At 42.9% G+C, this 27,442-nt stretch overlaps 1 protein-coding gene across 1 annotated transcript in view; it reads left to right on the top strand.

The window, feature by feature from the left end:
- The window catches only part of UTP18 (UTP18 small subunit processome component), a 41,857-nt gene extending 24,979 nt beyond the window's left edge, over positions 1–16,878 (top strand). Inside the window, exons 11-14 of the mRNA XM_059381156.1 lie at positions 6,263–6,437; positions 11,761–11,903; positions 13,926–13,964; positions 14,737–16,878. Of these exons, the coding sequence (XP_059237139.1) occupies positions 6,263–6,437; positions 11,761–11,903; positions 13,926–13,950 (343 nt within the window). The 3' untranslated portion in view covers positions 13,951–13,964; positions 14,737–16,878. The remainder of the gene's footprint in view (positions 1–6,262; positions 6,438–11,760; positions 11,904–13,925; positions 13,965–14,736) is intronic.
- The last annotated feature ends 10,564 nt before the right edge of the window (positions 16,879–27,442 follow it).

Below are 27,442 nucleotides of genomic sequence, written 5' to 3' on the forward strand. Positions count from 1 at the left end.
CCCCCCTCATCAGGCTCCCCGCTCTGCTTCTGCAGAGTCTGCTTCTCCCTCTTCCCCTGCCCCTCCCCTGCTTTGTGCACGCTGTCTCTTTTTTTTTTTTTAGAGATTTATTTATTTATTTGACAGAAAGAGAGAGAGAGATATCACAGGTAGGCAGAGAGGCAGGCAGAGAGAGAGAGGAAGGGAAGCAGGCTCCCTGCTGAGCAGAGAGCCCGATATGGGACTCGATCCCAGGACCCTGAGATCATGACCTGAGCTGAAGGCAGCGGCTTAACCCACTGAGCCACCCAGGCGCCCCACGCTGTCTCTTTTGCTCTCAAATAAATTAAATTCTTAAAAAAAAAAAAAAAGGAAGAAATAAAATTACCTTTTTATTGTGGTTCCCATCTAAGTAGTTTCAGACTTTGAATCATAATTATAATAAAGAGATTTAGCAGCAAAATTTTCCCCAGCGTTTACCATGTTGTTTTTCTTCTGTAACTATGTATGTGCGTATGTGTGTGTATCTTGATTATATGTGTGTGTGGGTGTGTATATATATTTTTACATATAAAGTAACTCTCATTTCCTGCTTCACAATATAGGTACTAGTCTCTCTGCCTCATAGGTGTGGGAGTGGAGGCACTGTGATTAGGTAACTTGGTTAAGATCGCAGAGAGTAAGGGAAAGCCAGCTGTTATAGCCCAAATAGTCTGGCGGCAAAGCCGGAGCTTTTAACCCCTTTACATCTGTTTTGAAGGTACATCTCCCTGTGTTTGTGTTTTTAAATATGTGAAGGTACAGTGTACTAGGAGTTTTGTAAATTAAAAAATCTTACAAGAAGCAAAGAGAATTTATAGTCCAGTTTGTCTTGAGTATGAATCCTTTTGTGCCGTGTATATAATCCCTTTGGAAGATCTACTTCAAGCATTCTGTGTTTCAGCTTTTCCATAGCTTTATCTTTTATCTCTTTAAATCTCTAAATGTACCTTGGATTGCTGTTTCTCCTACTTACATCTGGGTTTTAAGCCCTTAGCTTAAGACTTTGCTTCAGGATTTTTTTGATTTCAGTCACCTCTCTGGGTTTGGAAAATATGGGAGCTAGTCTTCTGAAACTTAAAGCTAATAACCCAGTGTCTCTTTCGTCTTTGTGCTGTAGGATATTTTCATTGTTTTTATTGTCCTGTTTCTGTTCCCTCCCTTGTATGTATCTGGAGGGCATCTTAACCCATTGAGCCACCCAGGCGCCCCTCCCACATGTGGCTAGTTAAATTTAAATTAATCAAAATAAAAATGTGTTCCTTAGTGACACGTGCCCCATTTGAAGTGTTCGGTAGTCACATGTGTGTCTGGTGGCACCCATGTCAACAGTGCAGGTGCAAGGCAATTCTGTCATCACAGGAAGGTGTGTTGAATCAAGCTAGTTTAGTCCAGTCCCTTTATTGATAGGGAAGCTGAGGTCTAAGAATTGGGTAATTTGAGTTTTCTTTATTGGTTGTTACTCATTAAACTGATTATTGGCAGAGCTGGGTCTGGAATTCAGGTTGTCTGGTTCCCAATTCTGTGTTCTTTCCACACTGCACCCCCGAAGGTTTTGATTTTTATATTCAGAAAATACTGGATAATTCAGGGCTGTGGGAAAATATGAAATTCATTAGTATTTAGGGCCTGGAGTTAATAGTCCTTTAATTTTAACTCTCTCCTTGAACATATAAAATGATTTTCATTTTAGTTCATCGAGAGAATCTTCAGGACATACATGTTTTACAGTGTCAGAAAAACCCGTTTTATTCGGTGATGTGTTTCTGCCTTGGTTTTCTCATTTATAAAAACAGTGACCATTTAGCTAGGGATTGTGAGATAGAAGAATGACAGCGTGCCTTCGCATTCTCATAGTTCATGGTCCCATGGGGAGGACAGATGGATCCATATGGCTCTTTCCAGACAAGTCATCAGGAGGTCTGCGGTTGAGATACAGTGTCTCTTAAAAGTGTAAGGATTGGGTGAAGGCTGTTGTAATTGTCACCTGGAAAAGTATTTTTGTAGGTATTGGCACTCGAGCTAAGCTTTTGGAGGGCCAGATAGGATTCAGAGAAAGGTGTTGCAGGTAGTGGAAAGGAAAGGTATGGAAGGGAGAGGATTCAGATTTGGTTTCTGAATGGAGTGCAGATGGGATGACTCCTGAGGGCTTCGGTGACAAAGGGAAGCAGGAGGGGGACAACTTCTAGAGGTCTTCTCACTGTGTCGAAGAGTATGGACATTACATTGAGTGGAAAGAGAAAACATGAAGGGTTTTTAAGTAGAGGAGAGTAATGATCGTATCTAGATTTTAGGGTTTGAAGTAGATAATTCCCATGACAGCTTTTGGGGGGCAACAGGTGCGGGGAGCTTTGAGGTCATTGCAATGGGGCCATTGCTAAGGACAGTGGGAATGGGAATATGAGAGAGGAAATGATGTTTGTGATGTAGATCAAAGCTGCTTAGAGAATTGGGATGGGAGAGAAGCAGTGACATTCTCAGGCTCTAGGCTTGAGCAGCTGGAAGGGTGGGCTTGTCCTTGCATGAGTGGGGAAGAGGAGGAGGAAGAACGTGGGAAGACGTGCATTTGTGTCCACAAGCAGTTAGAAGTGCGGTGTGTCTGAATAAAGGCACTTATTTATTTATCTATTTATTAAAAAGATTTTATTTATTTATTTGACAGAGAGAGACACAGTGAGAGAGTGAACACAAGCAAAGGGGAGTAGGAGAGGGAGAAGCAGGCTTCTCACTGAGCAGAGTCCAGTGCGGGGCTCGATCCCAGGACCCTGAAGGCAGATGCTGAAGGGCTGAGCCACCCAGTGCCCCTAAAGGTGCTAATTTAGATGTGATTGGAGCTAGGTGGTCCATAGGAGTAAGTGAGATGTGAATGAAATGCTAGATGTAGAGGTAGATGGGAAATAAAACCTTGGGGACAAGAGTCCGTGGAGAAGGAGATGACTGAGGATAAGAAGAAAGTCCGTAGAGTTCAGTCTCAGAGTATTCAGCAGAGGAGAGGATTTGAGTTCTGTGTTCAGCCTGTTTGCTTTAAGTTCTGTAGGCTGTCTATGGCTATGGTGATCCCCTAGTTGTGACAATTAAAATGTCCTCCCGGGGGCAGAATTGTCGCTCGTTGATGACTACTATTCTTCTTTATAGTTTCTTCTTGCTCATAATATTAATTTCTTTGTGGCCCCTGCATGCTCTTTCTTTATGCCTTTTTAGCTTTCACACCCACCACCAATGTGGTTCCCAGTCCTAATCCATAAGACAAACCCTGATTCGGCTTAAGTGCCATCATTCTTCTTTGTGAAGATTTTTGTGTACCGGGACACTCTGTGGTTGCTGATCTGCTAATGGATTGACTGCCTGTGATGCAGGAACTTGCTTCTAGCCCAGTCAGCTGTGGTTGTGGGTGGAAGGGTTAGCAGTCATGTCTGCTTCTTTAGGTTATGTCCTGGGATCATGAATTGAGCCCAAGGCAGACACTTAACTGACTGAGCCACCTAGGTGTTCTCCTGTTTGTTTTTTCGGATTATTTATTTATTTGACAGAGCACAAGCAGGGGGAGTGGCAGGCAAAGGGGGAAGGAGAAGCAGGCTCCCAGCAGAGCCAGGTTTAGCCCGATGTGGGGCTCAATCCCAGGACCCTGGGGATCATGACCTGAGCTGAAGGCAGTTGCTTAACCAACTGAGCCACCCAGGCGCTGTCCCTGGTTTGTTTTTTGACTTAGTGTCTGCCTTCCACATCTCGAGTCCTGTGTTGTCCACAAAGTTTCATTTGGTCCAGCTTCACCTCATACTGATTTCCCTCTCTTTGATGTTATAGGTCCCAGACAGACCTTAGTGTGCTGTCTATTCTCTTGTTTTTCTGGCTATTTCATGGAGGTATATTTTTTTCTGGGATAATTCTTTCTGATATTTTGTATTCCTGTATTACATAGTGTTGGATATACAGTTCTCATTCAGTAAATACTGATTGTATTAATGTAATGTATATTACATTATATATATACATAAATATATAATATATATTAATAAGTAACTATTTATTAATACATTCAATAAATACTGATTATTCTCAATGACATATTAGAATCAGTTATATCCATTTTTTAATAAAGATTTAAAAATTTATTTTAGAGAGAGTGAGCAGGGGTGGTGGGGAGGGCAGAGGGAGAGGGAAGGGGAGAGAAACTCAAGCCGACTCCACCCTGAGCACTGAGCCCGATGTGGGACTGGATCTCACAACCCTGAGATCGTGACCTGAGCCCAAACCAAGAGTTGGATGCTTGACTAACTGCCACCCAGGTGCCCAAGAATCAATTATATTTTGTTAGCAGAAATATTACTAATAGAATAAGTTTCCATATATCAAAGTGATGAACTTATGCCATTTTTCTTCCATAAATTTAATCAATAGTCAAATAAGAATGGGTAGGCATTTAAGGAGCCTCTCACATTCATGATGGTAAGATTTGATATAAGGGGCATCTGGGTGGCTCAGTCGGTTAAGCGTCTGCCTTTGGCTCAGGTCATGATCCCAGGGTCTGCGATTGAGCCCCATGTTGGGCTCCCTGCTCAGCTGGAAGCCTGCTTCTCCCTCTGCCCATCACCCTGCTTGTCCTCTCTCTCTCACTCTCTTTCAAAGAAATAAATAAAATCTTTAAAAAAAAATTGATGTTTAGAAGATAGCCATATGGATTATAACTTTTTGTCCTTAATTAAGATGGAGTTAGCCATAAATCAGTGTTTAGCAAGAGAAGAGATTTGGTATAAATACAATCAGTAGATATTTTGATCCAAGTCACAAATACAAATAAGGAAAAGAGGAAATTTGTCTTAGTCCTTTCAGATTGCTGTAATGATAAACAACAGAAATTTATTTCTCTTCCTTCTGGAGACTGAGGTCAGGGTACCAGCACAACTGGGTTCCGTGGAGACCCTCTCCCATGTTACAGACCATCGCCTTCTTGTGTCCTCACGTGGAAAGAGGGAGAGAGTCTCTGGGGTCACTTTTATAGGGGCTCCACCGTCTTGACCTTAATCTCCTCCCAGAGGAGAGGCCTCCTCCCGGAGGCCCCACCTCCTAATAAGGGCGGGAGGGCTTAAATTTCATCATAGGAATTTTAGTGGGGCACAGATATTCAGTCCATAACAAAATTAAATAAACCAAGAATATTTGTTGTGTCTCCCAAGTGCTTATGGTTACCTCTTCTTAAAGGGTTCTGAGAATCAAATGAGAAAATGTGTCTGAAGTAGTTGGAGGACTCCGAAGCACTCACATCTCATTTGTGTGGTTGGCTGTCATTCAGGTGTAGAACTCTGTGTGTGACCTGAGTTGGTCTCGTTAATGCAGTGTGTCTAGCTCATTGTAGGCAGGCGGTATGTACCGAGAGAATAAATGAGGATGTTTGAGTGGGAGTGAGAGCACATTTAGTGGAAGGTCCGTGTGTCACCCATGTGACTTTGAGGCTTTAGCTCTTGCATCTTTCAGGTTTGTGTTGCATTTGCTAATGAAGTTTGATCTAAGTATTTGAGTTACAAGTACCTGGTCCTTGTTCCTTATAAATGGTGCCCATAACAGGAGGTCGTCTGAACATTTACTGAAAGTTTCTGTCTGTGAATGATTCTGTTAATGGGCAGGTCATCAGGATTTACTTTTTTATGAGCACAGGATGTAATTCGTTGCTGTAAACATTTCAGTAAACCGAGTGCATGGTTGCTTCCGTAATTCTTGACTGTGGATATTCCCAGGAGAGCGGAACTTAGATACCTGTTACAGATGCTGCTGGACACCATTTTGGCAGTTCTCACAAATACAGAATAAAAAGAGAAAAGAGGAACTCAAATAGGGAAAGGGCAGCTCTCATTCTCATTTTCAAATGTTTGGTTGGCCATAAACACCGTGGGAGTGGCAGGTTTGGTCTCAGTCTTGTTCACCTTTGCATCTAGTGCCTGGCATAAAGTTGACATTCAGTAAATATTTATTGAAAAAATAAATAATGGAGAATCTAGGCTTTCTTGGATTCTCTAGCTCACAGTTGAAAAGCCATCGGAGTTAACAAGAGTTTAGCAAGATTGCGGTAGAACTGGTAGAATGTGTCTGGCTTTTTGCCTTGGGATAAACCCTACAGCCCTGGTCCCTTTGTAACACAATATGCTGTGATTGCTACAGGTATCAGTGTGTGGGGTTCAGTCTATTCATTTAGGTTGCGAAAGCCATTTTCTTTTTTTTTAATTTGTTATATTCCCTTTTCTTTTTGCAGTTCTAATTGTGGAGTGGTAAACATATACAATCAAGATTCTTGTCTCCAAGAAACAAATCCAAAGCCGATAAAAGCTATAATGAACTTGGTTACAGGTGTTACTTCTCTGAGCTTCAATCCTACTACAGAAATCTTGGCAATTGCTTCAGAAGAAATGAAAGAAGCGGTCAGATTGGTAATATATCTTTGTCTTTTAAAAAAAATATATCATTTATAATCCTTTGGCTCCACACTGGATGTGGAACCTAATTAAAAAAAAAAAAATTGAAATGTACTGAAGGATATGTAGTAGCTTCCTTCCTCCCCCCAGAATCTTAGAACTAAGTTGAAAACATGGAAAGATAGTAGGAGAGTAGAGTGTTGGATTATTTTAAAAAGAGTAGCTTCTTTTGATGTAGAAATTACAAGTATTGGGGCTTTTGGGGGTGTGGTTGTAGAAGTGGTGATGCACTGCAGCCCCCAAATTTGCCTTAAGGAATTTTTTTACGGCAAGCACTTTATTTTTCTACAATTTTCTTTCCTAATCCCTGCCTTTTTTAAGGCCTGCCGTCATAATGGAGGAGGGGAGGCAGTTCTTAGCTTTTGAACATAAATTGAGCTTGAAAGCAGATTGTGTAAGCAGATTACACTTTAAACGACTAGCTCGTACTTGTGCGTTTGCCTCCCTGCCAGCGGTCCCCAAGACCTCCCCCAGGTTTGTTGATTTCCTAGGACTCAACAGGATTTAGTGTATGGTCTCGTTCATGGCTGAGAGTTACTCCAGGGAAAGGATGCGCAGTAGAATCAGCCAAGGGAAGGTACAGGGGGCAAAGGTACAGGGTACAGGGTGACTGGAGGAGACCAGTCACCGGCTTCCAAAGGACCCCTCCTAGTGGAGTCACAAAGGCCATGTCTCATTCCTCCAGCAAGTTGTGACCACGTGGGTGGCGTGTGTTCTGTCAGGCTGTCCCTCATGAGGGGCTGTGCTCAAGGTCTTTATTGGCAGTTGATCATGGAGCTACCCTCTGCCTCACATGCACCAAAATTCTGGGCTCCCTGAAGTAAAGGCAGGTGTTCAGCAGAAACCACATTGTACAAATCCTTCAGGCCTGGTGAGCCATCCTTAGCCATTAGGGAAAGTGTCATATCAGTGCAGAGAACTGTTTCCCAGTTAAGTTGCCAAACGTGATTGAAAGGCCACCCTTGCAGGTAGGCCTTTCTGAGGATAGCAGCCTCAGGTCTGTCTGAACTCCTTTCTGCCCAACCTCAGAGCCCAGCTGACATGTCCCTGCATCTCTGAAGTTTCCTATGCTGTAGGCAGAACCGGTTTCTTCGTTATTGAACTGTTCTTTGCCGCAGACACCAGGTACCTGCATGACCCAGAGCTCTGAATGGTGGTACTGCCTGTGGCGGTATTACGCGTATGCCGCCAGACTGTAAGCACCCTACAGACACTCTTACCTTTATCTTGTTCACTTGCCAGAGGGTCTTGCATACTTTATTAGCTTCGTGTGATAGTGTATAGATCACAAAGATTTACAAAGAGGTCTTCAAAAAAATTGCACCACAGTCCTCCGAGGATTAACTCACCCAGAGTCAACAGCCAGTAAAGGGCATGTGCTTCTAGGTTCTTCATTCTTCCTGGGACATCCGTGGTTTTCCAGGTGAATTCCTGTGCTCCCTAGAAGGTGTGCAGAACTTCTGATGTCAGGTAGCACAGAGGAGGAAGTGAAGTCCTATCTGTAGCACACTGAGCAGCTTTGCTGTTGTCTGTGGTATCTGTTGGCATTCTCCATAAGCTTTTCTTGGAGGGAAGAAGGATTCTGTTGGAAAGAGTGGAAAGTACAGTACTGTGTTTCATTGCCTTTGTGCTGAATGAGTCCTTTGATGAATGAGAAGGTTCTAATTCAAGTCGGTTTTAAAATCCCCGTTCCTCTAATGGGAGTAGTGGACTAGCACACATTAACCTTTTATCATTTTAATGGTAGTAAATTGTTTTAGAAAACCATGGGATCCACCTCCTGTTGACATAATACATTTTGCGAGACGCCTAGTAGTTAGTTCTGCCTCGTTTGCTTCAGTGATCACAGCAGCATTTATGGTTTTTTTACTGTGGCAAAATCACACAAGGAATTCATTAGTAACAGCCAAATCCCATTTTTTAAATGGTAGTCAACCATAATATCTAATGGAAAGAAGCCAGGCATGGCAGCCTCAGAATGCCTCAGTGAAACAGCCTTAGTGTCATTAAATGCAGTCTCAGAATGATCCAAACAGCTCTGTTATCCCAGCATAAAGCAGTGAATGTAAATCCGAGCTGTTGCACCGGAGCCGTTGCACCGGTAAGAGACACAGAAGTTAAATTGTTACTGCATCTACAGTCTTTGATGTAGTAGGAAGTTGTGGAGCTTCTTATCCATTAAATAAGGATAAGTGAGCTTTTTACTTGTTGAATTTTGATACCTGGGCCCTTAAATGTAATGACAGATATGGTGTTGGAGGGAAAGCGAACTTTCTGAGGTAAAGAAGTTAGGTTTTTATGTTTTTTTCCCCTTTCTTTTAAAGATTTATTTATTTTAGAGAGCATGCACAAGCACAGGGCAGGGGTAGGGGGTACGGGCAGAGGGAGGGAGAGACTCGATCCCACAACCCTGGTATCATGACCTGACCTGAAATTAGGAGTTGGCCTTTTAATCGACTGAGCCATTGAGGAGCCCGTGGGTTTTTTTTAAATTAACAGTTCAATAATAGCTTTTAATACAAGGGCCATAAAGAGAATTTCCTCTCAGCAGGTGAGAGTTTGTCTGAGGGAAGAAGTGCTGATTCAGGGGGAGACTCCACTGGGGAACTTCAGAAATAGATACAGCTGGGTCTCTTGGGAGACTACTGTAAACATGTTTTTGCTCTTGATACTCAAATCTAGAGGAGGTAAAATGTAAAAATAAGTTGTTGATGAGGTGGGGTTTCTCCTCCATCAGAAGGAGCACACTGGCCTGTTGTGTGAAGCTGGGGCTGCTGTGTATGGTTGTGTGGGTTGTGAGGAGACACCATTTATATCACATACTTTATTAAGTGTGTGTATTTACCACAGTATTTCTGATACTCTCTTCTGTTCATTTGGCTACAAAAATAACACCGTGACCTTCTGGTAAAAATGGGCTTTAAAAAATGGATGTGTTTTTTGCCCCAATTTTTGCCTCACATTGAGCTCCCTAGTTGTAATAAGCAGATTGACCCAAGTATGAAGTTACATGAATCCAAATTAGGAGACTGTTTTTTCTAATTTAGTTTAGAAAATAAAGGGCTTGGTTTAATATAATTATCTTTAGGAAGTCGTTCAAGTGGAAAGGTGGTTCTGGTTTGTTTTGTTTTGGAAGAGTCAGAAAAGCGGCTTCGGAGACTTCAAAGTCACGTCAGCAAAGTTAAGGAGCAGATATCTGGGGCATAGTGTACAAGTACCAGGTGACATATAGGGAGGAAGCAAAAGTTGGACATAGGACAGTCCTCTTGTTGGCACTTGTAGGAAATGGTGATTTCGTGATTGTCTGTTCCCATGAGGCCTCAGATCACCTGTTCAAAGTTGGCACATGCTTGGAGGATGCAGATTTCCGCTAGTCTAAGCAAAACACAATTGAGAAGCCAACCACTTAACCAAATTCATATAATTTCCACATTGCCAAACTAAGTGTAAATAAATTCTGCAATATTTATATTGTGGCTTCTTTCCTAAAATAATTACTCTGCTTTATTAAGTACTACTTCTTTTTTTTAATGAATTTTTCAAGGAACCTTTATAGAGAGTGGTTTTTAAGAAGTTTAAAAGTGAAGATCAAGGGTGCCCGAGTGTCTCAGTGGGTTAATAAGCCTTTCCCTCTGCTCAGGTCATGATCTCAGGGTCCTGGGATCAAGCCCTAAGGGTGCCTGAGTGGCTCAGTGGGTTAAGCCTCTGCCTGTGCTCAGGTCAGGATCTCCGGGTCCTGCATCGGGCTCTCTGCTCAGCAGGGAGCCTGCTTCCCCCTCTCCTTTCTCTCTGCCTACTTGTGATCTCTGTCTGTCAAATAAATAAGTAAAATCTTAAAAAAAAAAATGTGAAGATCAAGTCCAGGTACTGCCAACTCTGTGGCTTTAATGGGTCTAGACAGTTCTCGTTAGTACTGATTGCTCTGTCTTGATGCCATGCGGTGCAGGAAGAACCTGCTTTCTGGAAAAGTCGAGAATAATCGAGATGACTTGGAGATTCACTGTATGCTGTACTTTCTTGACGAAAGGCTCAGTAGGTCTCTTCCCAGAAGGAAGAGGGCCTAATGAGTAATCAAAACCTGTTTACTAGGTGTGTATATCACTGGGTTTTACCCAGGGCTGGTCTGTGAAAATCACCTTGGTTGAATGTCTTAAAGCTTCATCTGAAAGTGTGGCGGGTGACAGACCACCAGGGTGAACAGCTGGGTGATAGCTGTCTGCGCGTGCCGGAACACGAAGGGGCTGTTTTGTTTTGTTTTGTTTTTAAGATTTTATTTATTTATTTGACAGAGAGAGATCACAAGAAGGCAGAGATGCAGGCAGAGAGCGAGGAGGAAGCAGGCTCCCCACTGAGCAGAGAGCCTGATGTTGGGCTTGATCCTAGGACCCTGGGATCATGACCTGAGCCCAAGGCAGAGGCTTAATCCACTGAGCCACCCATGTGCCCCAGGGGCTGTGTATTTTAGAAGATGTGGAGGGTATTTGAAAGCTAGAGTTGTTGACCTTCCAGTCTCCTTCAGGTGACTGTTTTCATGCCTGGGTTTGGTTTATCCACAAATTGGATGAAGGCTTGTGTCGGCCTTGGGCTGGGGCTTGGGCTCCTTTTCCCCAGAAGTAGACTCTCTTGGAGAAAGAGACTGTGCCTCCTCTTGTCTAGGCGTGGCCCAGAAGTCAGCTTTTGGCTCTGTTTAAATCAGATCACAGTTGCACTCGATGAATCAGGTATTCTCATGAGTTTGTCCTTCAGAGGAGATTGGAAAAGGCAAAGAATACATAACAGAGGTTGGAAAGGAAAATTGTAGAAAGGAAATCATATGCTATTGGAATAGTAGGGTACGCCTTTCCTGGGCCTCCGTTATATAAAATCAGACTCTTCATAATTAAAGTATCTGTGTCCTGTGACCAAATTTTAGTAGTATTCGCTGTGGTTGTTAAGTTAGAACATTAATGGGTACTGCTGTTGACTTTTTACTTGAGTGTGTTCTTTTTTTTAATTCACTCAGCAAACACCAGAGTCTTGTAGGACATCATGCTAGATGCTAGATTAGAAGGATCAAGGAGATCCTTTCTTCTCTTCCCTCCTTTCCCTCTCAGTCAGTAGCACATGGAAAAGCCAATTTTAATTTCAGGACACTTTGGTTCTTTGAGATAATTGTACATTGTGTGTACTGCAATGAAAATGAACTTTTTGTTCCAGCAGAAATATAGATGAAGCCTAAAATATAAGAAAGATGAGTTCACAGTTGTTGTGATTTAAAGCTTTGTGTTATTTCCTACAGGTTCACCTTCCCTCCTGTACAGTATTTTCAAACTTCCCAGTCATTAAAAAGAAGACTGTTTCTCTTGTTCATACCATGGATTTTTCTCCCAGAAGTGGGTATTTTGCCTTGGGGAATGAAAAGGGCAAGGCCCTGCTCTATAGGTGCGTATTATTTATGTTTAAACATCAGAAATACCTGTCACCTTCTGAAAATATAAAGAGATACTGTTGTTACATTCCCAGTTCTGTGTTCACATGTAGTTTATTAATTCTATAGCTTGTTGATCAGCTACTTTAATTATTTAATTAATAATCCGATAAATTATTAATTATAGCATGTTTAAGTGGACTGTCTTAATTATCTAACAAATTGTGTTTATTTATTTATTAAAAGTTTTTATTTATTTATTTGACAGACAAAGAGACGGAGAGGGAATACAAGCAGGGGGAATGGGAGAGGGAGAAGGGACCCCGATTTGGGACTCGATCCCAGGACCCTGGGATCCTGCCTGAGCCAAAGGCAGATGCTTAACTGACTGAGCCACCCAGGCGCCCCTGAAATGCATTTTTCTTTTTTAGTTTGTTTGTTTTTTTTTGAAAGATTTTATTTATTTATTTGACAGAGAGAGATTACAAGTAGGCAGAGAGAGAGAAAAAGGAAGAAGCAGGCTCCCTGCCAAGCAGAGGGCCCAATGCGGGACTTGATCCCAGGACTCTGAGATCATGACCTGAGCCGAAGGGAGAAGCTTAACCCACTGAGCCAACAAGGCGCCCCTGAAATGCATTTTTTTTTTACCATAAAATGTGGCTAGCAGAAAAGTTCACCTGGAGATTTATTAATTTTTTAAAAAATGTATTTATTTGGGTGGGGGCATCTGGAGGCTCAGTGGGTTAAAACCTCTGCTTTCGGCTCTGGTCATAATCCCAGGGTCCTGGGATCGAGCCCTGCATCAGGCTTTCTGCTCAGCAGGGAGCCTGCTTCCCTTTCTCTCTCTCTCTGCCTGCTTCTCTGTCTACTTGTGATCACTGTTTGTCAAATAAATGATTAAAATCTTTAAAAAAAAATTTATTTGGGAGTGGTAAGCTGCGTTTTGAGAATGTCAGTTTGAGGAAGAGTAGCCCCTTTAAAAGTACTGCTACTATGTTGGTGGTTTCTGTTTAGATTAACTTTTGCTGATTTGACAATTCATTATTTACTCCACTAGATTTAAGTGATTTTTTGTTTGTTTTATTTGTTTTCGGAAAGAGGTGCTGCTTTCCCTGCTTCCCTGCCAGCTGTAGGCTGTAAATAAGGGTGTCAGCCACAGAGATGTCTAAAAGTTATGCTCTGTCCATTTCTTTTCTGCACTCAGCATGCTTAGCTATAAAACGGGAACAAACAACCCTGGTTGCACGGTTGCTAGAAGATACAGGTGACAAGGCGGCTCTTCCCAGGGAGCTGAGGAGCTGGGAGCCTGTGACTTCACTCAGAGCACTTGTCCTTGCTCCCTTGTGTTGGTGGTGAATGCTACATAGGACCCTGTGTTTATGTTTGTATCAGAGAAGGCCTGCTTTCAAAATACTGAAATCAGGTGTGAAGAAAAGGAGGATTATAAATTGGGTTTGAGGAGATAATTGTGAAGAGAGGATATAGCAAACAGTAATATGGTCTCAAGTTCTACTTTGAAAGGAAAATGGGATATACTGGGAAATTGGTATATCCCATCATTCTCAGTCCCAGTAATTTTTGGAGTGATTCTTTCAGTTCAGGTTTTATAGAAAGAATGCAGGTTCCTACTGCACCTAGAAATTCTCTCCCAAAGCTTTGGTTTTATTATAATTGAATCCTCTTTCCTCTAAGTTTAAGCACCAGAGGCCATTAGAGTTTTCTCGAGAGCATTGCTGTCTAGTGAGACTATTTCTAGCAAGTGGCTTGGACTGACACGTCTGCTGGGTATGGCTGAGCAGGTATTTCATACAGTCCATTTGATGCTTTGCAGTAAGCTTAATGCTTTTACTGAAATCTGAGGAATTAGCCTTAGGATCCTTCAGGATGTCAGTTTGAGAAGTCTTAACCTAGCTGCCCCGTGAGAATGATTATGATTACATTTTTCCCCCCAAAATCTTCCTAACATCATTTTCATTGACAGTACTCTGAGTAATCATTTCAAAGTTATTTAGATAATTTGTCTTTTACTTTTTCAGGTTGCACCATTACTCAGAATTCTGAAGAGAATATTTGAAGTAAGAAAATCCTTTTTTATTGATTCTTCAGGTTTTAGGGTTCACATCTGTTGCTGTCATTTGGCAGAGGGACCACATTGTCTGGTCTTTGTTTCTTTGCCACTGGGTTGCTGTATCTTCGGGTAGGGGAGTAGGGTGGAAGTAGATCAGGAAGAGCCCAGTTGGACTTGAACCTTCCTTGGGCAATTTTATTCCAAATCACAACAGTCTGGATCTGTTTTTCTGAGGTCTGATCTCTAATATGGTGTTCAGTAACGGTCATCAGAATTGTTATTACTGAACATTTAATCCACAAAGGATAGACATAATCACAAGAGATATATCTTCAGATAAAATTATAGCTTCCATGAGCTCAAAACCCCTTATTTTGTATGTTTCTTGAGAGATTAAAAGTAGCCTGCCCTGTGGCTAGTTAATGGTAGCTTGTCACAGAGCTAGTTGATGGCTGGTCATTAGTATTGCTGCCCAGTATTTAAAACAATGGGACATGCTTCCCTTTCCGTGGCTTGATCTTTGACTTGGAGATGTGGTAGTTCTGAGGTTGAGCTTTGCAGTTGGCCTGTTCATCTCTTTTCTGAAATTCGTGAACGTTTTCTACAGATTGAGGAGACTCTGGGAGTGATAAAGGATTAGTTATTGAGCCAAACCACATTAGCCAAGAGGGGAAAGCAGCCTAGCTGTCCTGCCTCCCCAGTTACACAGCCAGCACGTACATTTGTGGGTGACCAGCAGCCATAAATCAAGTGTGTAATTTCTTCTGTTCTTTTCTCAGATCCAGTTGAGCCACAAGAGAAACCTGTCTCAATATATCTTCTCAGAAGCTTTCTGAATGTGTGATAACATGTGTATAATGATGTATCGAGCCAGCTGTGCTTATTTAAGTCAACAGAGGTGTCTTATAAACAAATAGCAACTTTTGTTTGAAAATAAATGTATGTTCTTTCCTTCCCACCTACACACAAACACACTGTCTTGGATGCGTTTCTTTTCAGACTGAACATGAGAGATTGGAAACACCTGTCTGTAGCCAGAAATAATACAGACAGATATTCTTCTGTTTCAGTTTACCCTAATTATTATTTCCCCTTTTCCCAGCAGAGAGCTCTCCATGTTTCAGGGTATTTCAGGGTATCAGCTAACAACCTCTGTTGAGCTAGTAAGGTCATTTGGCTTCATGTGAGAGCAGTGAGAAAATTGCATGGAAAGAATTTTGAACTTCCAGGTTTTCTTGAAATGGTGATAATGGAAATGAGAAGACTTCTGGGCGTTTTACTTCAAATGGTTATCATTGGTGTTTGTTGGAGAGGGGTCCCATGAAATCGTGGCACATGTGTCTTACCCATTTCCTGGAAATATTTAGTACATCAATTTAAATGTTTCATTTAATTTAGGTTCTGGGGTTGGCAGTTTGGTTGCACAATTTGGCTATAGTATAACCTTGCTTTAAACTGATATTAGACCCTGTATTTAAGGAGTATTAGTTGTGAAAAGTATCAAGTAGGGGCTACGAATCTTCACCCTACCTCCTTGCGAGCACCTGGGAAAGTCAAGTTAGAGGAGGAAGTTTTTCCAGTGACAAAGAATGGCTCTGACTCTGCCCAAAGAAGTAATGGATCCCAGTTAACTATATTCAAACAGCCAGCTCAGGGAAGGGCATCTTCTGCATCTTCAAGGCCTTTCCAGGTGACCTAGAGCAGCCCTAGATGGTATGTTTGGAATGACAGGATCTTTCTGAAAGGACATTTTCTATTAAGGTGGGCTATTGTGTGTAATTGTAGAGGCCCTCTCCTGTCCCCTCTTCTTGGCAACAACTTCATAGTAAATATTGGTGCTAAAAATTTCAGTCCTGAAACCAGTGGACTTGTTAGTGTTACTCCTCTCGAGAAGTGCTAGAGGGCAGCATTGGACTGGGAGTCTGCAAAGGCAAGGCTCTCTATAAGTTGTTTACCATCACTTTGTATTTAACTTGAGCTACATCATTGTTTATTTCACATGTGGATACCAAGCCTTATATGTGCTTATTCTGCATACGATTTTCAGTTCCTAAGAGTGTAAAGATTTACAGGAATTTATCTTTCTAGAGAAAATGATGGAAGTCGGAGTTGAAATCTTAACTACTTTTTAATGCCTCTAGATCATTTTTACACTCTCTTAGGGGCAGAGCAAAGAATCCCCAGTTCTAATCTCTAAGATAGATAAATGTGCTCTTTGTTCTCCAGACGGATATGCCACTGAATCTGCGTCTTGTCTTTTAATGTTTATATACCCTCGAAGGGTGTTGGGAATTTGAGTCAGGCTCTCATTGTTTCTTGTTGCTGGTGCCAGGCTATGTCCTCGAGGAGAGGAGAGCCACCGTCATGATCTCATTTACACAGTTCTCTGTTGGCACTTGCTACAACAGCATGGACGTGGCTTCTGTGTGTTCGGGGGCAGACGTTTTGAGCTGTGGGGTGATATGTTGCCATCCAAAGCCTCACAGGATGTGCTCCGTTTATCTGGAGTGATGATGAGTTGAGATCTTTGGTGTATCCTACTCCTCTCTCCCCTAGCCCCACTAATGGTGAACTAAAGAATTAATCAGTCTGTTGAAATCGGTGGTGGTGTTTGGACAAATCAAGGTGAGAAGTCGTAGCAGGTGCTAAGTGTGCATGCGTGTGTCTCTGGTGAGGATAATGGGGCCCTTTTCAAGTCTGCACAGAATGTGTGGCCCACCGGAGGGCTTGTAGCCAGCGTCTCTGCGCTTCAGCCAGCCGGCGGGATGGGAGCAAGCAAATGCTCGTTAAGAGAAGCGCTTACATGGAGGCTTAAGTGGGTAGAAGAAGAATAAATGAAACAAGATGGGATTGGGAGGGAGACAAACCATAAGTGACTCTTAATCTCACAAAACAAACAGGGTTGCCGGGGGCAGGGGGTTTGGGAGAAGGGGGTGGGATTATGGACATTGGGGAGGGTATGTGATTTGGTGAGTGCTGTGAAGTGTGTAAACCTGGTGATTCACAGACCTGTACCCCTGGGGATAAAAATATATGTTTATCAAAAATAAAAAATTAAAAAAAAATAAAAATAAAATAAAAAAAAAAAAAGAGAGAAGCGCTTACCATACTTGTAATCAGCTCCCGATTGGCTCCTTGGCCTCCCATGTGTATCTCCCAAATCATCACAAATTGCAGGAGACACAAGCATCGCCTATTCCCTTATGAGGAATGGGGGCTGGGACAAGAGGTGTGGGGAGAAGGTAGAACGTGGGTGGGAACAGCGTTTTGGAGCCCCTGGCGCTGTACTTTTGATGATGTCAGTATATACATGTAATCTCAGGAAATTCGCATTGTTCCTCTTAAGGAAAGTGATAACTTTTTTTAATAGTCACAACTTTTTTTTTTTTTTTTTTTAGATTTTATTCACTTATTTTCGTGCTTGAGCAGGGTCAGGGCAGAAGGAGAGGGAGAGAGAATCTCAAGCAGACTCCCCGCTGAGCCCAGAGCCTGACACAGGGCTTGATCTCACGACCCTGAGATCATGACCTGAGCTGTGACCAAGAGTCCGATGCTTAACCTACTGAGCCACCGAGGCACCCCGATAACTTCCTTTCTATAGGGAGATAAATTAAGGTTCAGAGAGGTTGAACATCTGAGTCCCTAAAGCCATCATCCTTACATTGATCACTGATCGACAGAGCAGGGCATTTCTACTCACAGTATGTGGTGCATGATTGTGGGAAGGAAATAGAGCTCCCGTGTTGTGCAAAATGTGTTTATACTGCAGATCATGTGGATAATCTGTAAACAGATATGTTTCTTTGGCGGGTATATACTCAAGGGTCTTCCACAAAAGGGCCATTATTTTGGAGACCCAACCTATTGCCGCAGCAAACTTGACACACCCCAGCTGAACACATTCCCACACCCTACCTTCCACTTCCCCAAGCTTGTTTTTGTATTCCCTTTAATGTGAACAGCTCCTCCATTAACCCAGTCACTTTTAAGCTAGGTACATGAGACTGGATTTAAACCTGAGATTTTTCTCTATTTTCCACCACAAACCCTAGTTACCAAGCAATTTAATTTTTCTCTCAAAAGTCCTCTTAATTTTCTATCCTGCTGCTTCCCCACCTCTGATCAGCTTTCATCTGTTAATCCCCTGGCTGGGTGTCATTAGTTCCTGCTTCACGTTTTTCAATTGGATGTTCATACTGCAGTCAGTGATTTTTTTTTTTTTTTTTTTTTAACAGTTATTTGTCAGCATAGGAAAGCAAGAGAGCACGAGCAGGGGGAGCAGCAGGAAGAGGTAGAAGCAGGCTCCCTGCTAAGCCAGGGGCCAATGTGGGACTCGATCCCAGGACCCTAGGATTGTGACCTGAGCTGAAGGCAACCACTTCTCCAAATGAGTCACCCCATCAACGATTTAAAAAAAAAAAAAATATTAGGAAAAACTTCAAATGTATACAAAAGGAGAGATACTAATATAAATCTCTTTGGAAGGATCACTCCGCTTCGACAATAATCAGCTCCTGGAAATCTTCATGTCCCGCCCACAAGCTCTCTGGTTATTTTGAAGCCCAGCCGAGACGTATCCCTTCATCTGTAAATATTTGAGTACGTATAGAGATGTGTTTCAAAAATACAAATCTTAACACTCGCCTCTTGCTTAAAATCCTAAACAGCTCATTTCTCCCAAACCCTTTAGTTTCCCCAACTATGGAAAAGGCGTAATAACAGACGTGCCTTCTAGGACTAGTTATCAGGCTCCGAACAGCCCCTGGCCCAGAGCGAGCTGTCCGTGAGTGTGAGACGCTGCCATTGTAATCATCATCACAACCGCAGTCCTGTAAGATGACACTCAAGCTCCTTCGCTTGGTAGAGAGGCCCATTATCTTGGCCTCTTCCCATCTCTCCAGCATCCTCGCTTACCTTGTGCTCCAGAAATCTTGAGCTACTTGAAATTTCCTTGAATAAGCCCAGCTATCTTTCTCCCCCATACCTTTGTTCTTGCCGAAGCTTCCTCCTTGCCTTTTCTTTCTCTGCCTCTCAAACACTGTGCATCTAGCAAGATGGATATGGACTTCTGTCACGGTACCTACACCCTTTGTTGTATTTGTTTCTGTGTTTATATGGTCTCTTTTTAAAAAAACTTTTTTGTTTATTTATTTGACACAGAGCACAAGCAGGGGAAACAATCAAGGGAGAGGGAGGCTTCCTGCTGAGCAGGGAGTCTAACATGGGGCTCGATCCCACGACACCGTGACCATGACCTGAGCCAAAGTCAGATGCTTAACTGACTGAGCCACTCAGGCACCTCTCTTCCTTTTGATCAAAGGAGAAAGTCTCTCCTAGACCGCCTCCCTGCAGACTTTCCCTCATGTTTCCTTGGCAGAATAGGGTCACAGGCTCTAGACCAATTACTATCAAAAAGGATGAATTTTCATAAAACTGATCATACTTCATCCCGTGGGCTGGCAGTGGGGCCTCCTGTCCCTGAGCACATAGCTATCTGCATGTTGCTTGGGGGAAAAAATAAAGCGCTAGGCATCTGTTTGCAGGAGGACAGGGGAGTAGGGAATGACTTTTGGGAGAAAAACTGCTTGCCATGGGTACATGCATGCGTGCTTTTTATTTTATTTTTTAATTTAAAAATTTTTTTTAAATTTTTTGTTTTATTTTTAAACATGAATGGTCCCAGATTTTAATATCTCCAACAGCTATTTTCTTTTAATTTCACTTATCTGGCAGAGGGGGTAGTTAATGGCTTTAGTAACTTTTGTATCTTTGAGGAGGAGAGTAACATTCTTATACTGGTCTCTTTGTATGCATGAGTATTTCTCCAGGAGAGATACCTGAAGTGGAATTGCCAGATAAACACATTTAAAATTTTGATTAAAATTTTTGATAGAAATAATTCTCTCAAGTGTCAATGACAATGACATGCGCACCGACAGTCAATGAGAGAATTCCCAGTGAAGTGGTGATAAAAATGTTATCACGAGATATTATTATAACCTAATGAGTGAAAAATGATAGCTATCATTCTAGCTTGTGCTGTGATTTTTGATTTCACCCACTGAAAAAGGGACAACGAACGCTATCTCCTTCCCACGGTCTCTAAGAGAAGTTAATACCAGTTCCTCAGAGAGAGCAGTCTCCCCTCCCTCCTTCCTATTTGCGAAGATGTTTCTCTCCTGTTACTACTTAATTCATCTCTGTCCCTCCAACATTTGGCTCGATGCTTGCTCCATATGTTAGATGTATAATTTTATGAGCTTAAAAAAATCGGACTTAAATATGGACAGAACATATTCTGTAAATGTGGGGAAATGACCAAAAGCACGGTTCTTGAATCCCCAATCAGGATACATGGCTCGACTAAGGGTTTTTGTGCTGTTTTCGGATGTGAGAAGCCAATCTGAAGGTATAACATGAAATTAGAAATGATGAAACTGCTAAGGTATTTTGATGGTCTATGTAGGCAGCAGGTGAGAATATTTGGAATTGGGACTATTTGAGAGGTTAAATTGTAAAGTAGAGTGTAAGAGGGAATCCTGAGGCACAAGGAGAGATGAACTATTAGGAAGCCAGAGGCAAAGCCCAAGTCAGTAGTTTTTAAAATAGATGATGAGTTGAGAATAAACCGTGAAACTTTGAATCAGCCAGCAGCCGGCAAAGGCATTTTCTCATTGACAGCTAAGCAGTGATAAAATTCCCTCATTGTAGGTCCTGCCTCCCCATCAGAAAGCCTGGCATAGTAAAATGAAATAACATTTCCAGAAGTTCCAGCAAAATGGTATTCTGTTATTTTATACGCTGCTGTTCTCCACTCACACCCCTACTTCTTCAAATGTAATTTCTTCCTCCCGTTGCTTTCTCCTGTGGATTTTCAGATCATTTATCCCCTTCCCTCCCCACCCCCATCTCAAGCCCCAGAGCATCTCAGCTGAGCCACCATGTGTGTGAGGCGCTCTGTTCATGCAGGATTCCCAGCAGTCCTGGGCGGATACAGCTCCCACCTCCTGGAGGCTGAGTTGCACCTTAGACCGATAATTACAAGTTCCAAGAGTGTGGTCACAGGGGATGGACAGAGCACTTTGGGAACATGGTGTGAGGGGGAAACCTGATTTGGACCCCAGGTCCCCTAGGAGGCCGTGTTGAAGTTGGGTTTGGAAGAGTGAGTAGGAGTTGGCCAGGACAGGAGTGTATCACCCTCAGCCCTCCAGCCACCTCACTGCCCTTCTCCCCAAGGCATGCCCTGAATGCTCTCTGGGATCCCCAACCTCTTGTGAAGACTCCCTGCGCATTCACCTGACTGCTTCTCTTTCTGTGGCAGCCTGGGTCCTCCCTGCAGCTCCTGGGTCTCCCTTGAACCTCTCTCTCCTCTTTGATTGCTCTGCCCCACCCCGCCCCCCTTCTTTGCCCTAACATGACTTGGAAAGAGAAATCATTTTGTTTCATTTCCCAGTTCTGGATAACTTATCTTTACAACACTCATAAGACACTTCAGTATTGAGTCCAGCACAGAAGAAGCCCTTGGAAACTTCTATTACTGCCATCATCATCATTATTATTATTATTATTATTATTATTTTATTTTTTTAAAGAGTTTATTTATTTATTTGACAGAGATCACAAGTGGCAGAGAGGCAGGCAGAGAGAGAGGAAAGGAAGCATGCTTCCCTGCTGAGCAGAGAGCCCAGTGCAGGGCTTGATCCCAGGACCTTGGGATCAAGACCCGAGCTGAAGGCAGAGGCTTTAACCCACTGAGCCACCCAGGCGCCCCTGCCATTATTATTTTTAAAAGACAGACAGTACATTGCACATTACAGACACATCGTAAGAGCGGAGTCCCTTCCTCTGTCGCGGGACCGCATGGCCCAGGTGGGGCAGAGAAGCTGGGACCATGGGAGTCACATGTTCAGTAGGGCACTTGGAGCTCATTGGGTCCCAACAGCGGATACCTAAGGTCACACAACTTGTTAATGTCAGAGCCGACTTAGGACCAGGTCTTCATACTCCCCCTGCGTGTCATGCGTTCTCTACTGTGGTATCTGTGCTCCGCAGTCACTGTGGGGACCGTCGGTGGGGCTTGCTGTCTCATCACCCAAAGGGTGACAAATGCCTTGAGTCTGTGCTCTGAGAAGGTCCTCTGGTCTCCTCTGCAAAAAGCTGACTGTCTTGTGCAGCCCTGGAAATTCTCTCCTCTCCAGAGCGCCTCGCTGGCTGCCCCTGGGGGCGGGGGTGGGACACGGAGAAGACGCAGTGCTCACTTGTGCTATTTGCAAAGCTGTTCTGTCATGTCGGTGTGGAGGACCAACATTGCTAGAGCTCCCGGTGCCCCTTAGTCTTGGCTTGGAGATGTCCCTGGAGCCTCCTTTCTGCTTTGCTTGTGAAGAAGCCCGAGTGTCTTCTGTTGCCCGGTTTTAAAGACACAGGGCCTTCTTTGGGATGGGCACCAGGAGGCAGTATGGCCTAACTGTCAAGAGCACAGACTCCGTGAACTTGCTTTTAAATAGCCCAGATCCTTGATGCTCTCCAAGCTTCAGTTTCTTTCCCTGGAAAAGAGGGAGGCCAACAGAGCCCCTCCAGAGGGTGGGGGAGAATTAAGAGGCACGACAGTATACAAAGCCACGCCCCACTGCTGGGCACAAGGCAAGCATCCAATAAATGCAACTTATAATTATTTTCTCCTGTGATTCTACAGCAGCCTGGAAAGGTAGGCAGGGCAGGTGCTATTAACCCTTTTATACCCTGGGAAGGCTCAGTTTCCGAAAGATTAAATGACTTGATCTGAGGTCACAAATCCAGTAAATGGGTGTCAGGACCCCAGATGTCCTGACTCTGAGTTCAGTGCTCTTTCTGCTCTCGCAATGGCCTTTGGAATGAATGGTATTTCCCTTGGGGACCTGCCTGACCCACTTTCATGTCTGTGAATTCTCTTTTCAGCTTTTCCTCCTCCTGCCAGAATTTTGCCTGGTGCTCATCTCCAGAAACCCAAGAGCCAGACTTCTGCCTGTGGCTCAGAGGCTGCTAAGACGGGGTGGTCCTGTGGATGGAGGACGCTAGGTCTCTCTCAGGAGGGATCAGCAAGGGTGCTCGGAAGCTATAAGGCTGGTAGCTTCATCCCTAGAGAGGGTACACTGAATCTTTAGCTGGGCGTTCACTTGGTTGTCTTTCAAGTGGATTTACTTCGAGTCCCTTCAAGGACCTATCTATATGATCATGCATTTTAAAATTTCAGAATCATTTAATACTTAATGTTCTAAAATTATTTATGGTATTGCTGAAAAGATACTAATGAATTTAACACTATTGCACTTTCTACAAAGGATAATTTCTCACGCAAGACCTCTGAGCTTCTTGCTCGTATATGTCACCAGGAGCATTCCATTTTGTTCAGTAAATCACTGGGTTTCATCCTTCTTCATTGTTTGATACATTGACAGGGTAGATGCTTCCTTGTTCCCTTATGTCTGGAGACCTAATTTATGAAGTGAGAAGTTCTTTCCCTTGGCTATGACTATAGTCCTGGCCAAGTTGGCTGTTTGACTCTGGGTAAGTCATTGAACCCCTCTGAGCCTTTGTTGCCACATTGGAAATGATGGTAATTATCTCACAGAGATGTGTAAAGGGCTCAGGGAGTGGATGTGTCCAGAGTGTGTCCCGAAGTACTGTCCCTGACATTAATTAGGGGCTCAATTAGCCTGGGTTCATCTTTATCTGGTCATGTCTGTAGACTTTCACATTTATCCATCCAGAGCTACATTCATTATTTTATTTTCTTCTGACCCTGTGAAGCCCATGGGACCGGTGTTAATTTGAAATATAGATAGATACGGCTATATTGCCTTACAAAAACCTTTATCGGTTAATATCCTCATTGAACGAACCCTTGTGAAAATCCCTAACTGACTCATTACTAAAGCATGTTGTAGCTCTTTATGGAAAAAGAAAACACATACAAAAAGCCACACGTAACGAATGCATGGTTTAATGAATTATTATAAGGTCAATACGCCCAGGTCAAGAAATAAAATTCTGCTCCCGCGCCAAGAACCCCTCCACGTGCACTGTCCCAATCCAACACCCTCTCTTCCCATAAATAACCACTCTCCTGATTTGTATAGTAGCTACTACTTTGATTTTTTTCATTTTCTTATGCAAATATGTGCTCCTGGACAATGGACAATGTCAATTAGTCTTACCTGATTAAAAAATGTGATTTCTTTTTTTGTTATTTTTAAGATTTCATTTTTATTTGAGAGAGAGAGTGAGAGAGAGCACGGGCTGTGGGGGGAGCAGCAGAGGGAGGGGGAGAAGGAGAAGCGGGCTCCCCACTGAGCCAGGAAACTGATGTGGGACTTGATCCCAGGACCCTGGAATCATGACCTGAGCTGAAAGCAGTCGCTTAACCAACTGAGCCACCCAGCCACCCAGGCATCCCCCTAAAATGTGATATATCTTACAAGTTTCCTTTAATCTGTAAGTTTCTCCTTCATCTTCTTTTTTTCCTTTATGAATTATCTGTTAAAAATTCTAGCCATTTGGCTTGCAGAGTTTTGCACAGTCTGGGCTTTGCTGATGGCGTGCTCATAGTATAGTTAATTAAGCATATTCCTCAGTAAACTTACCGTATTCCCAGTAAACTAGATCAGAGGTTGGATCAAAACTCAGGGGCAGTTTCTTTAGCCTTAGTCTGAAGTCTTAGACATGCCTATGGGAGATGCATGATGTCTGCTGGTCTTTCTTTTTATGCCTAAGTTCATTAATAGTTGCAAAATGGTCATATTCTAATTCCATTATTTCTTTTTCATTTATTAATTGGAAAACTTTTGTAGAGCAATACCCTCATTTATTATTTGGTTATCACATATTGGTAAGTAGTCATATAGGAATGGCAGGATAAATGCTGAGGTATTTCCCCTTATTGACCAGTTTTTAAGACTAGTTATTTTCTTATCATCCTCTGATGGTTTCTAATCTTTATATATATATGTATAAAATTATTATATATATTGTATAACATATATATAATATATGTATATATATAATTGTATATATAATTATAATGATAATTATACATATATGTAATATATGTATATATATAATTATAAACCTATAGATTTAAATATATTTAATGGGTTTTAATCCATTGCATTTGTTGTCTTGGGCCAGTGGAAGCTTCTTCAAATTTGTTCCTGAGTCCTTTCGATAAGCTCTAGTGGTTTGTTGTTGTTGTTTTTACTCTAGTGGTCTTTTATTATTGTATTATTTTATTTTTAAAGATTTTATTCATTGACTTGACAGATGGAGAGAGTGCATAAGCAGGGGGAGCAGCAGAAGGAGAGAGAGAAGATGTGGGGCTCGATCCTAGGACCCAGAGATCATGACCTGAGCCGAAGGCAGACGCTTAATGAAGTGAACCACCCAGGCACCCGTTCTAGTGGTTTTTTAAATTGTTTCCTTGCTATTTGGTAGGACAGAATGTCCCAGGTTCATCCTGCATATTTCCTGCTCCAGACCTCATGGGAGCGTATCTCTGACAATCACTGCTTTCTTCGAATGAGTAATTGTATTTTAGAAACTTATACTCTGGTTGCTAGTGTTGCTTATTGCTACTGAGGTTGGTTACTGTGCCTAAACATTTTCCGTAGACAGAACGGGGGGTGGGGCGGTGAATTTAGTGCATGTTAGTAAGTTGGGTCTGTGTCTTTGTTGGAAGAGGTCACTGAGAGGATGTGATCACAGGTCCACCTGTGAGCTGGCTGGGGCAACCAGAAGCCCCTCACCCGCTCTGCTGTCCTTGGAGTGGGCCTCCCACTGGCCTCGCCCACCCTGGAAGCTGGCAGCAGGACACAGCCTTGAGACGGAAGTCTGTTGCAATCTGGACCAGAGACATGGTTGAACCCCACGGAGGCCTCCACAGAAGCTTTTCAGGTTCTGGTGGCTGGAGGTGGAGATCTGCTCGTCTTGCAGTTGCCTGAGACCAGCCTAGGAAGGAAGTTACCTTGCTTAGGAACCCTGCACCGGGCTCTGGGGGGCGGCCTGCCTTTTCCCTCTGGCTCTCCTTGCCCACCCTGTCTGGGGGCCCAGTTTCAGCTCTCATGCTGACAGCCGTCAACGCTTGAAGGTTAGTTTTACCAGACACAAAGTCTTGGCGTCTTACTTCCATTCCTCGTGTATCTTAAAGATGTCATTCCTTTTCTTTCGGCATAAAGTGTTGCTGTTGGAAAGTCTCATAATAATCTGATTTTCTTTCCCTTATGAAGTCCAATGGTCTGATTTTCCAGATGGTACAAGGTTTTTCTTTTTTCTTGAAAAGTCCGGGGTCATTGTACGAGAATGTCTTGGTGCTGGTCATTCTGGGTCGATATTCTCAGGTATTATGTCTGCTCTTTCAATGGGAGGTTTCAAATTTTTTTTTTTTTTAATTTCAGGGAAGTTTTTGTTGTTTCTTTCTTTTCTTTTTCTTTTTCTCTCTTTTTTTAAGATTATTTATTTATTTATTTGACAGACAGATATCACAAGCTGGCAGAGAGGCAGGCAGAGAGGGAGAGAGGAGGAAGCAGGCTCCCCGCTGAGCAGAGAGCCCGATGTGGGGCTTGATCCCAGGACCCTTCGATCATGACCTGAGCCGAAGGAAGAGGCTTTAACCCACTGAGCCACTCAGGCGCCCCATGCTTCTTTCTTTCTATTAAGTGTTTTAATATTCTAATTGATTAAATTCCAGTGTAGTTGACACACAGCATTCTATTAGTGTCAGGTATACAATACAGTGACTGAGGAAAGTGTTCTTGAATTCTCCTTCACGGTATCTGTTCTGTTCCTTTGTGTGGGTTTTCTTCAGGAGCTCTGCTCTCTGGCTGATATTCTTACCTGTCCTCAGTATTTGTCAATCTTGCTTTTTTATCTGTTCTTTATTTCTTTTTATTTTAATGCTTCCCCTCCCCTCCCTCATCCCCCATCCTAGCTGCTGTTTTCACCTTCTATTTCTCTTAAGAAACATGTGTCTATCTGATCTTGTGTTCCCTCTGGTCTAGTCTTCATTTCTGAAATGGTGCTTTCCTTCCCTTTTCTGTTCTTTACTGGGTATTTCACCTCACTTCTGAGTCTTTCTAATTCTGACCCATAATGTTCTTTTATGTCTGGTTATTTAAAAAATGTGTTTGAACTTGATTGGAACCAGTCATTGGTTCATTTTTGTTGAATGCACATGCCTTTCGCGTGCACCGTGTGTCCTCGAGAAGTAAGTCCTTGGCCTTCACAGTAGACCCCTTCCGCTCACCCAGGCTTGGAGATGGCCAGACTCTTCTGCATGGCAGCTGCTGTTCTGAGATTGGCCCTCAGTGTCTCTTAGAAAACACCTGTGGCCTCTATCAGGGTTCTCGCTGCTTCTCTCCACTTCCTCCTGATGGATACTCACAGTGCCAACAGGGATGGTCTTGTGACCATTGTGGTTTGCCCCCACTCATTTTTGGTTTTGTTATCTAGTTGCTT

Source organism: Mustela nigripes, chromosome 16, assembly GCF_022355385.1.
Source record: "Mustela nigripes isolate SB6536 chromosome 16, MUSNIG.SB6536, whole genome shotgun sequence".
Taxonomy (NCBI): Eukaryota; Metazoa; Chordata; class Mammalia; order Carnivora; family Mustelidae; genus Mustela; species Mustela nigripes.